Raw genomic sequence first — 15,296 nt, forward strand, 5'->3', positions numbered from 1 at the left:
TACTTTACAGTGTACTGCATGCATCTGTGTCTGTTTCTATAATTTCTTCTGGAATCTCTTATAGATTTTAATTAACTAGTGCAAACTCAGTACCAGAGAAAGCAATCACGATGCCATTCATCTCTACGGATTTGGGAAAAAAGTGGCTACAACCTATTGCAAGATAGAACTCTGCTTTCCTGAGAAGCTGATGATAAAATATTCTCAGTTCAAGATAATCCACAGCCAATATTTTTGAAGTCGAAAAGAGAAAATGAATACGGAGATTCGGTTCATACAATTAAAGTGGTCATTTTTAAATCACTTTAGTCCATATTTTTACAGAATTAAGATCCTGCTACCAGGAATACTGCATTGTCTCCCACAAGAACCACATATATTCCAAGTCCTTATTGCGCGTTGCCAGTCTATTTTCCAATAAATTTACAGGAGTTCTTGATACACGTTATTTTACAATAACGTTTTGGTTTTAATCACAAATAAACCACCGAAAACCAAATAATTAATTTAGTCACCTGAGCAGTGAAAAAGAAAAATACACGACCACATCAGTCACGCAATATGCATTCAGTATCATGATGTGGGTACTCAAAACAACATGAGTCCAAGCGTAATTTTATTTTATAACCCTGAATTCAAAATAAGCTAGTGAATTACATATGTAACTATAAAGAAATTAGATACTAGCCATTTTTTCTTGGGAAGAAATACATCAAACACAAAGTGAAGAACGTGTTTGGTATCCTTATGTCTCTATTTTTCTCGAGAGTGAGTTTCATGGAATCGTCTGATTTCACAAATGACAGATTCGATTGTTCTATTAGTTTATTAGCTTAGTAGTTGCGTTAAATAACTCTTAGGCGCGTTTAAATGTTCTAAAATACGGTAAGATTTATTAAAACTTGTGAATATTTTTGTCCTTCCAATGTTGAAAAAGAGGTTTCGAATCTAGAGAAACGAAACAAACTTTTTTGCTTCGATCACTGTCATAAAATCGGCAGACTATTCAATACAAAAATGCAAACAGCAAGAGGACTGCGGACCTCATTTCCTACAAAGCAAGAAGCAGTAAAATGCATATAGGATCTGATACTCGCACGTATTGAACGCTGCATAAATCACAGGTCCTATAACTTAGTCTTGTTCTTCCCTGTAAATCTGTTTATGGTGCCCAGGGAAAATCAAAGACACGCGGGAGAATGACATACAATCAGACTACCCACTGATGGGAATACATGAAGATGTAAATTTCCTTAAGATCCCCATTGAAACTGGCTCCAGTACGACACCACACAGATTCACAATTTCGGCAGTACTGTAACTGGCAGGCAAGCTCTCACTGGAGTAATTACACTTACATGGATAAGAAATATTGTGCCCCAGGGTAAGATTTCGGTCCACACAAGATTCTGTTTGAAATTTACCCGACTTTCTGTCCCTCACACTCCTCTTCACTATTTCTTAATTTATAGTCAACGTTCCCTGATGGTTTAATAAAACTTAAATTTTGATTATCTTCTGTAGCGAAGACTAAGCGGTTGCTACTGTACTGGACAATCAGTGTTTCAAATACAGTATGATCGTTGGCTATTCTGGCGCTCCCAAGTGGAAACAAAACAAGGATTTAGAAAGCTTTTCTCATTTCCGTTCAAAAAATATGTGGCATTCAGTGCATACCCAAAGAAAATAATAATAGAAATTTGAGGTTCTAACGGTGGGGAGTATGAAGATTTCTGTCTTCTGGGTTGTTGCGCCGTATAGTCTGGTAGAAGTTTACCAACGTTTCTGAGGTCATACTACCTCCGTCATCAGGGCGATCGTATTCGGGAGGTCATGGATTAGACTGAAAGTCAGGAGACGGGCTATCGTGACTCATGTTTCTTGAGTTTTTCCTCAGACATTCCAAGCAAATGCTGTGGTAGTGTAACAATTTGGCAACAACGCCTACTTACACATCCTTCCCAGTCATTTACAGTTATTCTCCAATTGGACAATATGTAAAGTATGAAATTAAGAAAGCGATATTGAATAAACAAATAAATCATAAAATAAGATGAGAGCATGATCACAAGCAGCAGACCTGAACTGTCTTGAACGGGTTAGTTCGCAGCCTATTTCACGACACTATCAGAACATACATTTGGCGGAACGTAATTGGTGGAACAGAGGAAGGCCGCGAACAACCATAGACAGGATAGTACGTACCTCGGCGGAGATTCGACCCGGGTATCTCCCGATTACAAATCAGACTTGTTTCCGCTACACCTACTGCAATCGGTTCTGAAGTTAAAGAGAAAATTTATTTGTGCCGTATGATTTAGCTATGTTTGAAACAAAACTAGATATTCCCTGCTCACTTTGCGCACACAAACCCTCTGTTTTCTGTCCATGAACTGTCAGGCATGTTTTTTAATGGCGTATGCGAAGACAGAACTGGCAATGCATGCATAGATATCTGTGTGCTACTTTGATTGATTGACTTTGCTTTCCGTTTTACACTATATCAGTGTGTTAATCAGATTGAAATACACCGCTTTTTAGTGACTGATGAAAAATGCATATCCACCCTCTCCAATAAATCTGAAGACAAAATACAGCGTTCCCTCTCTGGATGTTAATTCCGAATTGCTTCGGCTTATTAAATTAAAATACGATGATAAAACGGCTAGAAATTAAGATTACAGGCTTGTATTTGAGAGACTGAGGGTTACATTTCACGTCCATATAAGCAGGTAAAATTGTACACGCTCACTCGTCCACACTCCCTGACTCTCAAGGAAGAATGTAAGAAGACAAATATTTCTAAACTGAATTCGAGCATAAGTTTCTTGCGGTTATGTTCCTCTTAATTTTATACTGATTACATAAGTTCGTACTTCTAAGAATCTTATTCTGTTAATCCATACATTGATAACATTGAGAATGTCAGTATTATTGGCGTTAATTAACGTATTTTTGTAAGATTCTGTGCGAATACTTTACTATAATACCACGATACAACTCGGACACAAAATTAACAGTTTTCATAGATAATCTTTTCCCAAATGCACCCGTGATTTATTTTAATTTACATTGAATTTAACGTAACACGTTTCGTTGCGCTGAGTAGACATGCTCCTTTGAAATTCAACCATGATATCTTCATTCACTATTTAAATATTTTAACAAATATAATCGTATCCAGAAGCTTGGCAGCGAATCTGTATCTCGTAAAATAACAGAAACGGGTCACTAGATAATAGATTATCAAGGCTTGACAACACTGTGAAATAAACATGAGATTGGAAAATATTCCCTCCCCACTACGAATGACATTCTTAAGTAAGGGCGGTGTCTGTTCCTTGGTACATTCACTCCCTCTAAGAAAACATTCATTGTTTTCCTTATAGCATCCCTTTGACGGAAGTAGAGAGAAAAATTCTCCCACGACTCTTTGGAGGCATGTGCAGTCAAGAAAAGCTAACCGGAAATCTTAGCAACAGTATTTACTACGATCTGAATACTCCGATGGTAAGATGCGTCAAGAAGCTACAGATCTATATTCTCTGGTTATCTTCATTTAGAATGTGCATTCTCCAACCCCAACAGTACGTAGCACTTTTCATTTCGCGCGGAACTAGAAAGACTTATAATACAAAATTAAAATGAATACTCTCAAAGCGAAGAAGTTCGAAATTTGTTTCGAGATTCTGTTGGAACTCGCAGACTCGAATCAAACAGCGGATTATTACGTGGGATGTTTTCGTCATTTCCTTCACTCTCGCTAACTGAATCAGTGATAGGCGTACGAAGCCGCGGTCCCTTCTTCGCATCATTATCTCCATCATGATCATCGCTATTATTAGCGGCTTCAAAAATACATCACGTAGTTGCTGAAACCGATTTGATTTAATGACTTAACAATCTTAAATTCACATTTTTCATTAACGGAATTTGTTTAGTTTTCTTCATTTTTTAAAAGTTGTTAACGTTTTGACAGTGGGCATATATTTTCAGATATCCGGTGTTTTCCTAAGAAAAATTACGAATTCCATCATATAAAATCCTGTTATCAGTCGAGATTCGAACTTACACGCAAATTGCAAGTTAAGTGCATTGCCGCTCTGCTAACCCGCTGTTATTGTGAGCTCTAGCTACGATACCGAGAAGACGGCACCTTTGTTTTCGAGGAACAACTGCTCTAAAGACAGGTAATATGACGTGTAAACGTACTTCTCGCCACACTTCACCTCCTAAGATTGCTGAGTGTCTGTTTTCTGCAGATAGAGCCCTGAGACGTCCTGACTGACTGCGGCCCGAAGATAGGGAAGGGGGGGGGGGCTGTCAGTAGAAAACACTAGCCCAGGTCCAAAAGGAATCCAGGACTTTTAGCCTGGTTTTATCAAAGGACTTTTCAACGATCATGTACGTATCTACTTCGCTCTGGTGTTGGAATATTTTTTAACCACTGAAGGGAGGATGTTGATAATTAAATCACTATAACCTTAACGAAATACTTACTAAAACATCCCCGCAAACACTGTAATAAGTTTCTCACAATTATGTGATTTATATGGCTTGTATGCCTACAAGAAATATTGCCGGAGCGGCCTGCTCCTACATCATCGCCAGACAGTACAGTGTCCCTACAATGTGCACAACAGAGTTCTAGCCGAAACAATCTACACCAAGTACTTCTCTGTTTGTTTTTATTTCATTTCATGACGCATTCTCAAATAAAAAGGCTACAAGCTAGAGAAAAGTGATACTCATGCGCAAAGGCACATGTGTAATGACGCCATCATTCCCCACACCGCAACTCTTGAGTACCCGACGCAAAGTTATTGTGTGAAAAGGAACAATATCTCACTAGAGGAAGATAACACGTGGCATAACGTCCATTACAATTTCAAGATTTTCCGGCCAATCATGCTTCAGTTATTAGATGCGCACTGGCTGGTATTACTTGTAAAGACGTTAGGTTAGTTCCGTATGGTTAGGTTAGTGATAAGCATGTGCAAGGAATCTCGGGTAATGTCATTATCATCATTCCATTTCAATAAATCAAATATCCATCACGACGGTATTACACAGTTGAAGAATGTACAAAATGTGAGGTTGGAGTATTGACCTACGGCGTAACAACCATACCAAATGCAATCAATCTTCGACGAGCAATTCCCAAGACATTAAATGCAGAAATAATGACCTACGGCATAACGCCCATACCAAAGTACATAAATTTTCGTCCAACCATTTTTCAAGTTACAACATGCGGAAAAAGATTAGTCCTAAAGATACCGGGTTTGATAAGGTCAATAATAAGTCTGCACAAACGACCATGGGTCATCATGATCCCACTTCGAGAATTTGGGCATTAGTCACGAAGGTGTCACAGACTGCAAGAATTTATAAAGTATGAATCTGAAGTCGTGGTACGTGGCATAACGTCCACACCAAATTTCATTGGGGTAGATAGATTCAGATAGAATTACGAAAGCATAAACATTGTATCCGTGGTGGAGGAATGTGACTGCCTGACCCTAAAACACCTGCGTTACGTAGACATGAACATAACATCTGGCATAGAATGATGGACAGTGGGAATATCACAATTTAGGCTAATTTTAAGCTAAGTAGTGTTGTTAAGTCGAATTTTAATCATTCATTTTGATGATGCCTGGTCGACACAATGACAACTTCCTGTGTACTACTGCCAGAATTCAGTCGACTGCTGTTCCACCGTCGAAACACGCAAGCACAAACACTTCAGTGTGAAGAAAAATATAACAATTGTTTGCTGCACACAATCTTGTTTCCGATGACAGTTTTAGAGTATAAGGTGACTGAAGTGCGAGTAGTAAGGTACCAGTTTGGCTAGCTAGATTCGGGGTCTCCTGAGAGTGAGTGAGTTGTCACGTAAAACGTAAATAACTCCGGGACATCCTGAAATATTTGTCCAGCGTTGGCAAGGAGCATCTACTATATCCACTTCAAACAAACATTCCACTTCTTCTGTCTACATTTTGCCCGCGCGCCACTCACACAAATATGTGCCGCACATTCCGCGCAGGACTGGCATAAATGAAGGGTTATGTTTTACATTTATAGAATTTATTGAAAGAATAACGTCTAGCATCGTGGTATAGATCTCTTCTGAGAACTGGCAGTCAAGTCACGTGGTATAGTCGAGTGAAGTCATTTTGTGCAATTATGTTAAGGAATAATAAATAAAGCGGTCTTTCACCCAGATTATATTAAAAAAAATTGCCAACACTGGGATACACTTCTGATGCTTAATTTGCTTACAAAATACGGAAAGTAAACTAAACTATATGTTGTGTGAATCAAAATCCCAAGATCGGAAATGTTATCACACAGCCTGGAACCGATTATTAAAACAGACAAAGAGACTGGTATATTGATACATTGTATAACGTCTTTTTATAAGACAGTATAAAAATAAGGCCCAGTATCTTAATTTGAAGATGTGCACTTTTACGATGTAATTAATTCAACAAGAGCTGAGCTGTTGCATTTCACTCCCTTCCCATTGAAAGCGGCCGTCGCTGAGGCCAACGTCAGTAAGCAACAAGTTGCTTTACACCGCGGGAGTTCCTTCCTCATTGAACTCGACAACAGTGGGGCTAAGACACGGGTAATTATTTATGTAGCAGCATTGAAAACGCAGACAGTCGCATCTACAGGGAAATATGAAAACCTATAATATTATGCATCTTGTAGCTTATGATTAATCACAAACGTGTGGAGCTTGTAGCTTCCCAGCAGTCTGCCTACACTCGTTATTAGCGACTGTTAACAATTATAAAAATTAAACACAAGTTTAAAAACAGAACTTTAACTAAAGATGGATGTCTTCTGGGTTATTGCACCGTGTAGTCTGGTAGAATTTTACCGACATTACTTGCTGCCTCCATCATCAGGACACGTTATCGGCCTAAATGACAACAAAGCGTTACAGCTGACAGCAGAGAGAACCTAATAATTTCTCATTGTTTTCAAGTTAGGCTTTCCATGAGTTACTCTTCCCCAACATTTCAGCCTGATCTGCCTCCTCAAACTTCTTTACACAACGAACCCAGTAATACTAACTGAAGACTTCCAATTATGAAGTTTTCATTTATGTAATTTTCCTCTTTAACCTGCAACGATTTTCCTGAGCACTTCATTTACAAACGCCTTTGTTCTCTGCTCGTCCCTCATGCTGAAAGACTAAACATCACACACACATAAAGTATCACTTAAGCCTGTGATTACAGTTTTATACATTTTAACCGCATATTTTGTGTTTCTTGACTGCAAATACTATATGTTTTCCAAAATTTTTTAAAGTGGCTGCTTTTATCTGTTTGTGTGTTCATACACCTATAAACTCAGAGGGGTTTAATTGCATACACTTTCAAAAAAGTGCTCGTAATTCTCTACTATCTACAAAATAAAGCGCCATCATGATATCTATTATTACCTTCTGTAGTCGTACCGAACAGAGGGAGTTACTGGATTTAACACCTCACATAATATGCTCTTACACATTCAGGCTTCAGATAATATGTACACTAGTATAATTATAAGGCAAATAAGCTGTATTACAATAATCAAAACACTTTCGTTCTTATCAGAGGGATAAATAGTGTAATATTCCAAGATTCTCTGTAACGTAATGTGTACAGAAACGCATTGTTTTCCAGGTATCGAAATTTCTTATCTGTGAGACATAATGACACGCAGAGTTGACTAATGCCTTTCGTTGCTGTAGTCTATCTGTGTTTCAAGCCACGACCCTCGTTGTTTGCTGTTGAGGGAGGAGACGAGAGGTTTATGCTTACCCGCATGGCAGTTACAGTACTCTGCCCTCACCCGACACTTCAGGTCAGAAATAAATACCAGCTCTCTGCACCAGCGAAACGAAATTCGCCAACTTACGGCCTCTAAACCAACCTATTTCGGTCGATGTATCTGCTCTGGGTCTTAATCCTGTTTGTTTCTACGTTTCTTGCTAGTAAGTGAAAGGAGAGAGTATCAGAATTTGTATTAATGGCTTCAGTCTTGGTCTACGGACCTCCAACCCTAAATGTCGCCTTTCTGTTGCAACGTTTATCACGGGTTTAGAACCAATGGCTTGTGAACCGTAGATGCTCCAGTAGTGCCTTTAAGTTCGCTCTCTAGGTCATTTTGAACCGACAAGGACAGTAGAACGTTTCGCTTTTTGAGAATACTTTTCATTTCAGCATGTCATCTCAGACTCTGAGATCAGGGCGATGATTGCCCTGATGATGAAGGCAGCAATTACCTATGAAACATCAGTAAACTTTTACCAGACTACACGGCGTAACATCATAGAAGACAGTCATCTTCCGTTTCTAGAGTAAAATCTCTACACCAGATTCATGGCTGCAGTTACAGACTAAACATGGTAGTTACATGACTTCCCATTGTAAGTTCGTGTTACAACGCCTGATTTACCCCATTAACATAACCTGGCTTCCAAAACACAAAGCAGACTACAACCGAATGTAAATTTATGGTCTGTGGTCAAGAGACAGGTATTCGTACACATCTTTAGATTCTTAACGCCCTTAACCTCAATTTATAACGTATTTATTTATATGGTTCTATAATACTGATACGCACAAGTATCACAAGTACCAAATTCAGGAAAAGAAAATCAGCTTTCAAAAACTCCTAGCATATCAGGTATCAGGTTTGTTTATTTAAAATGTGTATACAAATATAATTAAAAATTTATAAGTGAACACCAGGTTCAAGTTATGGTTATACTAGGTTACAAGTACGTGGGATAGAGGCTCTAAAGCAGCGACTATACATCGGCTGAAAAATTTGGAATTATACACCTTTATTCTGGCACAAACAAATCCCTTAGAGCTCTTTCTAAAAATAATTTAAAAAGTCTAACACTTTTATTAAAATTCGTCGGGGAATTCAAATATATACGGAAGACGATCAGGCTAGACGAAGTGATATATTGAGTTGAGTTTTATTTCTTTTACGTTCTAAAACTTCCTCTACACCTGGCAAAACACCAAGAAACACAAATCTATTCATGGTGGAACAGCGGACCAGTGCGGAGTAAAAAATTAATAGCGATCGTGCCGTAATTAATGCTATAAATTTCAATGGCGAAATAAAGAAAGGTAAATAAAGCAACTGAACGCATTGTCGTGTACGCATCCGCACACTCTGAATGTCAGTAATCATAATGTAAACGAAAACATGAAGGGGAGTCGGTTATAATTTGATATTACACTTAAATTAGATGGAATCGAGATTCTAGTGTAGTCTCTGTAACCCATTATTGGTGCAAACACGTTTTTACTAAGATTTCTGTCTTCTGGGTTGTTGCGCCGTGTAGTCTGGTAGAAGTGTACCGACGTTTCAGAGGTCCATCACCGCCGTGAAAACCTCAAATCCTACCTTTTCATTAGCCACATACTCTAAATATTAATACTGTTACACTTAAATTGCTGTATTATTTTAAAATTACGTGTGTTTATGTAATTAAAACATACGCAGGCCCAGATTGGCTTATATCAGGGGTTTCCAAACTACACTCCCGCTGAACACCGGTGTTTTGCAAGCTGGATCTACGTGTTCCGCCACTGAAATCGAGAAATGGCTTTCTTTTCTCAACTGGCATAAAATATAGTTAATGGATAGTATTTCCTAAATTTCAAATTTTTGTGTAAAAGCCGATGGTCGGGCAGGGATTCAACTAATTCCACCCGTGTCAGTTGTCATCATTGCTAACAATCAAATTTCTGTAAAGATTTTCAAGTGTTCAGTATATCTGGCTGTAGTTGAATAAATACCTTAACAGGGAGCTCAGCAATAATTTCGATTCCCAGCAGACAAAGAGGGCGGCAAGAAACTGAGAAAGGAGGCTGACATCGCATCAAGAAATGCGGTGGTCGCTCTTCCACATCAGAAGACCCGTAGCAGTAACTGCCTACACGAGAATGCGGCTGTGAGCTCAATTCAACACACACACACTCGCTATGCTGAAAGCTTATTCACCAGAGAAAATCTTTATTCGGTTCGGGGAGAGAGTCCATATTCGAAAATTGTAATGTTCTCAGCGAAGCAGAGCTTTCAATAAAACTTTCATAAATATAAGTGTACCGGCATGTCTAAGAAAAATACACTCTGGATACACAGTCCTTTACACGGAGATATTTCTGCGGTTTTCTGTTTTCGTCCAAGCAGCTGAGTGCTACCAAATGTCATATTACACACAAAAAACACGAAATCACGTTCCTTGTAGAAGCGTTACGGTCCGCCGAGAGAACAGAACGACGACCACAAATGTATGGACTCTACCCTAAAGTACTTTAGTTTCATACACAAGTCAAACCTGGCCCCAAATAAATATATTAAAACAATCTTTCCATATTAGCGTTTGACTCCCCAAAACAAGTTTCCTTGTATTTAATTTCCGTCAGTGTTCTTTCTGATTTATTCTTGTACAGTCAAGTCTATTTATGAGTTACGTGTAGTATCATTTTACAGATTTGTTCCCTTGCATGAACGAAAACGATGGACGTCAAAATACTTTCTATTTGCAGCACTTTATAATCATAAACTACCACTGTTTATGTAATATGTCAGCTGTCAAATACAAAAATCTCATTTTTCCAATCCGCAGAGCAATACAATATGAAGTGCAACCGATTACGATTCAACGTTTATTCGTCTGCTTGATGCCGCAATTAAGTCACGAGAGGAAATGTTACTTCCATCCGATGTATACACACTGGGATACCGGGAACGACCCGTTCTTCAAGTGCCTGAGTACTGCGGGTCCCAACGTTTCGTTGGCTCGATCTATAGACATTTTGTAGGACTCCTTAGATGAGTGATCATCCCGTCGCAAGGCCTCTACCTGTACACAGGACAGCACAACACAGAAAAACGCTGACAAACATCCATGGCTTGAGTGGGATTCGAACCCACGGTCCCAGTGACCAAGCGGACCACGATATATACATATATTTTATAAATACGCCCTTTGTTAATTTGCATTGTATGCTGATTTTTAGGCTCATTTATTGCAGATACTATTGCTAGAAATGTAATCTAGTCAACAATATAGAAACTGCAGTACTTCTCACGGCGACGAGGATGAAGATGGCCATCTTATTCTGGGAAGTAGGCAGTAAGCTCTTCTGAAACGTCGGTCAGTATCTACCATACCACACGGCACAACATTCCAGAAGACAGTCAGCTATATAATTTTTGTTGCTTAGGAGATTAATAATCGTTACTAGAAAAATAAAATATTTTTCCTTTTTGATGTCTTTAAATATAAAAGACACAAAAATCATCAGAGCAAACACCAAGAATTATCTTCTTAAAATCCTTGCTTATTAATTCTTAAGAGACCAAACAAAGTGATCCTACCTGGTTTGATACAACTCATTCCACACGCTGCATCACAGAGGCATTTCTTTTTCTTGCTTTTGCAGTCTTCATCCGACGAGCATTTCCTCAGGCACTTTTGCCCCTGTAGAACAATACACGAAATTTATTACACGTACACACACAACTATATTAATTTATTTATTTAATATAGGTGCAACGGACTTTCCTTCGTGTTTCCTGATTGAATACCTCTACTACCCAATGAACTAAAACAGGCCTGCATATATTTTACTGTCGCATTCTTTGGGCCTGCTACTGCATTCGTCACTGTTACTGTTTTGATGTTCAAATCCAACTCTGCACTTGCAAAGTTAACTGACACTACATAAACTAGGCCTACACTGCACCGAGTTTAACCCAGTTATATAGTTTATCTTCTTCTTTCGTAATCAATCCTAGGATTGGTTGGCAGCAGCTCTTGAGCTGCTGATACTTGGGAAATCCCGAGGATCTTTAATGCGGTGGATTCCCCTTGCCTTCCGCATCCTATGCCGTTGACCCATCCGGGTTCATCCGCCTTTAGAGGTGATTTCTCACCCCAAGGGCATGAGGGTGCCCTGAACCTCCACCCTCCGAAGAGGCTGTTGGCACTTGGCAGAGGGGGACCACTTATACCGGTGGTCACTCGGTCTGTGGACGCAGTTTAACGTCATGCCCGGGACAGATATAGTTTATAAACGTACATAATGTAAATATATAACATTTTTATATGATGTGAAGCTTTCACGGCGACCAAGTATAAAAAATTCTTCTAGGGCTACCAGCTTCATTACGCAACCTTACATGGCTGGTAGCCCGAGAATAATTTATCGTTTAACTTTTTTTTCCACGTTTCAAATAAAAGTTAATAATATTTATATTCAAGCCACACTAAAACTTCCTTTTGTGTTATAAGTCGTTATCGAAAAAAATGATAAAGTTATATTTGGTAATTTTTGTAGACTGGTGGGTTTCAGTGGATTGATACGATCGGAAAAAAATATTATAAAAATTTTTATCTAGCTATGAAAGTTTTACCGATTAGGATTTTTATGGACGTAAGACATACGGAGTGATTGAATAATGCCCTTCATAAAATATGCTGTTTGATCATTAATAGGTAAAACGTTAAGTACGCCTTGGCCCGGTAACGTCTCTATTTTGATTTAAATTTTACAAATGTTTTAAATTTCTTGGACCGCACATATACAAATCTCCTCCGTAAGTTGGCAGTCCAATGCAATTATCTTTCCGTAACAATTACTACGGGGTTATTCAACTACGTAAAGAAAGTGATTCCGACATAACCATCCTTGTTGCACATGAATAGAACGGGAAATGGATTACTGCTGTGTTCCAAGTATTTATACTACAGAATAATAACCCCATTTTTGTTTTTTTAAAGTGTTAGCTTGGCTAGCACGATTAACGCGAACGCTCTGCCCCTGACAGAAAGTAACCAGACAATAAAAAATCCTCCCTCTTTTCGTTTATTAAGCCGCCTAGAAATGAACACAATTTAAATTTCATAAAACCATTGTCAGGGCGTCGTCTTGGTTGGAAAAAAATTTCAACTGTGATCGCAAAGATGATTTACTAGAACATTACTTTGAAAGGTGATGCACGATAATCTGGCACAGAGCCGTACACATGTGTTATCTCTGGCACGCAGAGGTGCGGAGTCTGTGCCTTTGAGGCACAGGTAAACACAACACATCTGGTGCTGTTTGAATTCCGCTACTAACCTGACTGAACTTTTCACTTCTTTCAAAAGCAAACACAATTTGTTTTATTTCAACGAAACAGGTGAGCAAACACAATGGCTATGAGAGTCATCTGTCAACAGGCTCGTCAAATGAATCGGTGTCGAGCCATAAATCAGCAGGACAATATGATCATCTTTTGTTCAGGTGCGTGATACATAAAGACTCTGAGCTGCCACACAATCACTGAGTGATTGACGATGTTTGAAATAAAACGAACTTTCTTTAAAATGGGTGCTTCTTTAAACATGCGACCAAGCATTTGCATGCTACAAGGATGGACAGTGACAGCTGATCGAAATTTTCCTTGCTGTTACCAAACCCCAAGATTAATAACCACCACTACTTAAAGTCAGCATGCAACCCTATCAATGGTCAGTTCAATTCAGTTAACATTTCTTACAATCAGTTTTTCTAACAAGAGTTTGATATTATACTCCCATCTACTCCTAGATCTCCTTAGTGACTCTTTCCTTAAAGTTATCATTTATCACTTCACCTAGTATATTTTATATGTACTGGTTCAGTTCGTAAGTTACTTAACGACGTCATATCAATTGCTGCTGTGATTTAGCGTCAGATGAAGTGAGACGATTGTTACCAAGCTTCCGTGACAAATGATGGGGATAACATTTCTTGACCTGGCTTATAGTAGCAACATTAACCTAGTAGAATTAAAGAAGAAGGATGTCGTCTAGGTTGTTGCACCGTGTTACTGACGTTTCAGAGGTGCTTGTGCCTCCATCATCAAGGCGACAAGTCATAGCCGCTAGGTCCAGAATGGACCTGTGGCGGACCTAGCCTCTAATCCAGTGGTTACCGAGGCAAAGACGGTCGATGCGATTACTCAGCTCGAAGTAAACAGAATGCATTAAACCCCAAATCATGTACGCAGTAACTCCACTCACCAGCAACGTGGCTTGTTCCTCGTCCCGCGGACAAAGAGCCGAAGGTGAGTTGCGCGGATTCTTGTATACTCGTCCGTCATCGTCCACCTCATCCGAAGCGCCGATATCCTCCGCAGAATCGCGAGGAACCGTGCGCTGGGAGCGTTTTCTGACACCGGCTGGGAACTTGCCTCTCCGACACTCTGCAACAACGCATTGAAATCATTGCTGAGATGGTTAAACGTGGGAGAAGAAAAGGCGAAACTTTCGGATTATCATGTGTTATCAGGATGTATTAACAGTAACGTCACACACACTAGGAAATGTAGGCTTGGAGTAATAATTCCGGTACGGACTGACGGACATTTTTGTAAAATTCGGTTATGATTTACTGGCGTTAAGACCCGTACCACCCGCAACACTGCGTGCCTAAAAGTGCTCACAAAATCGGAAAGCCGAGTCCGAACAATGGCATAGCTAGAGACTAGTTTAAGATGCAAGCTCTAACCAAGAAGAACGACATTCAGAACCAGCTTCTCTTTTCTTCGGTTCTCTGGAAAACAGAGTAGGTTAGCAGGAGTCAGATTCCATTCTGAATACCTACCCGGGGAATGGTTATGCTTAGTACCTTTCTAGTTTTGCCAAGTCCTTGCTGTAAACACCGGAAATTTTAAAAATAGGCCGAAACGCTTTCTTCTGTATGCATCCTGTTTCATCATACACAATAACTGTATATCGTTAATACTATCGCCTATCTCGATCTTGCTACATATTTTGATAGATCAACATTTTCGGATTATACGCCTATATTATAATATTAAGTTATTTTCAATAAATTTATTTCATTGAGTCACTGGTCTTCAACAAAACTTTTTCCTCGGTTCACCGACTTCCTTTAAAAATTTTGATAAATTTCTAGCACTATAAACATACAAGCCTAAAAAATTATGTTGCATTTACATTGCGTTCCATTCAGTTAAAATTCACGGCCCATTTCAGTGTAATCCATTACAGTGTTATCTCATCTTCGTCCAATATCATCTTCTTGGTGACTTTACAATGTAAATATTTTACTTGCTTCTTGGTTCATTCATGAGTGTTACAAGTCCAACTAATCTTAATTCCATCTATATTACATATATCATTATAAATATAACGTGTAAAAGGTACAAATTCTGAATCTAAAAAACTACAAGGGAGATAAAAATATGAAAGGCGGTTTTAATTGACT

General features: G+C 38.9%; 1 protein-coding gene across 7 annotated transcripts in view; it reads right to left on the minus strand.

Annotated features, from left to right (window-relative positions):
- Hasp (Hig-anchoring scaffold protein) overlaps window positions 1-15,296 on the minus strand; it is a 98,214-nt gene that overhangs the window by 55,202 nt on the left and 27,716 nt on the right. For all 7 annotated transcript variants that reach the window (XM_087342812.1, XM_022058447.2, XM_022058450.2 and 4 more), the window contains exons 2-3: window positions 14,087-14,268; window positions 11,416-11,518 (exon numbers count right to left, since the gene is read on the minus strand). In XM_087342812.1, the coding sequence (XP_087198938.1) occupies window positions 11,416-11,518; window positions 14,087-14,268 (285 nt within the window). The remainder of the gene's footprint in view (window positions 1-11,415; window positions 11,519-14,086; window positions 14,269-15,296) is intronic.

The sequence above is a fragment of the Zootermopsis nevadensis genome, unplaced genomic scaffold, assembly GCF_977971745.1.
Source record: "Zootermopsis nevadensis isolate Lab colony 2312 unplaced genomic scaffold, Znev_1.0 Znev_ptg000004l, whole genome shotgun sequence".
In the NCBI taxonomy this organism is placed as follows: domain Eukaryota; kingdom Metazoa; phylum Arthropoda; class Insecta; order Blattodea; family Termopsidae; genus Zootermopsis; species Zootermopsis nevadensis.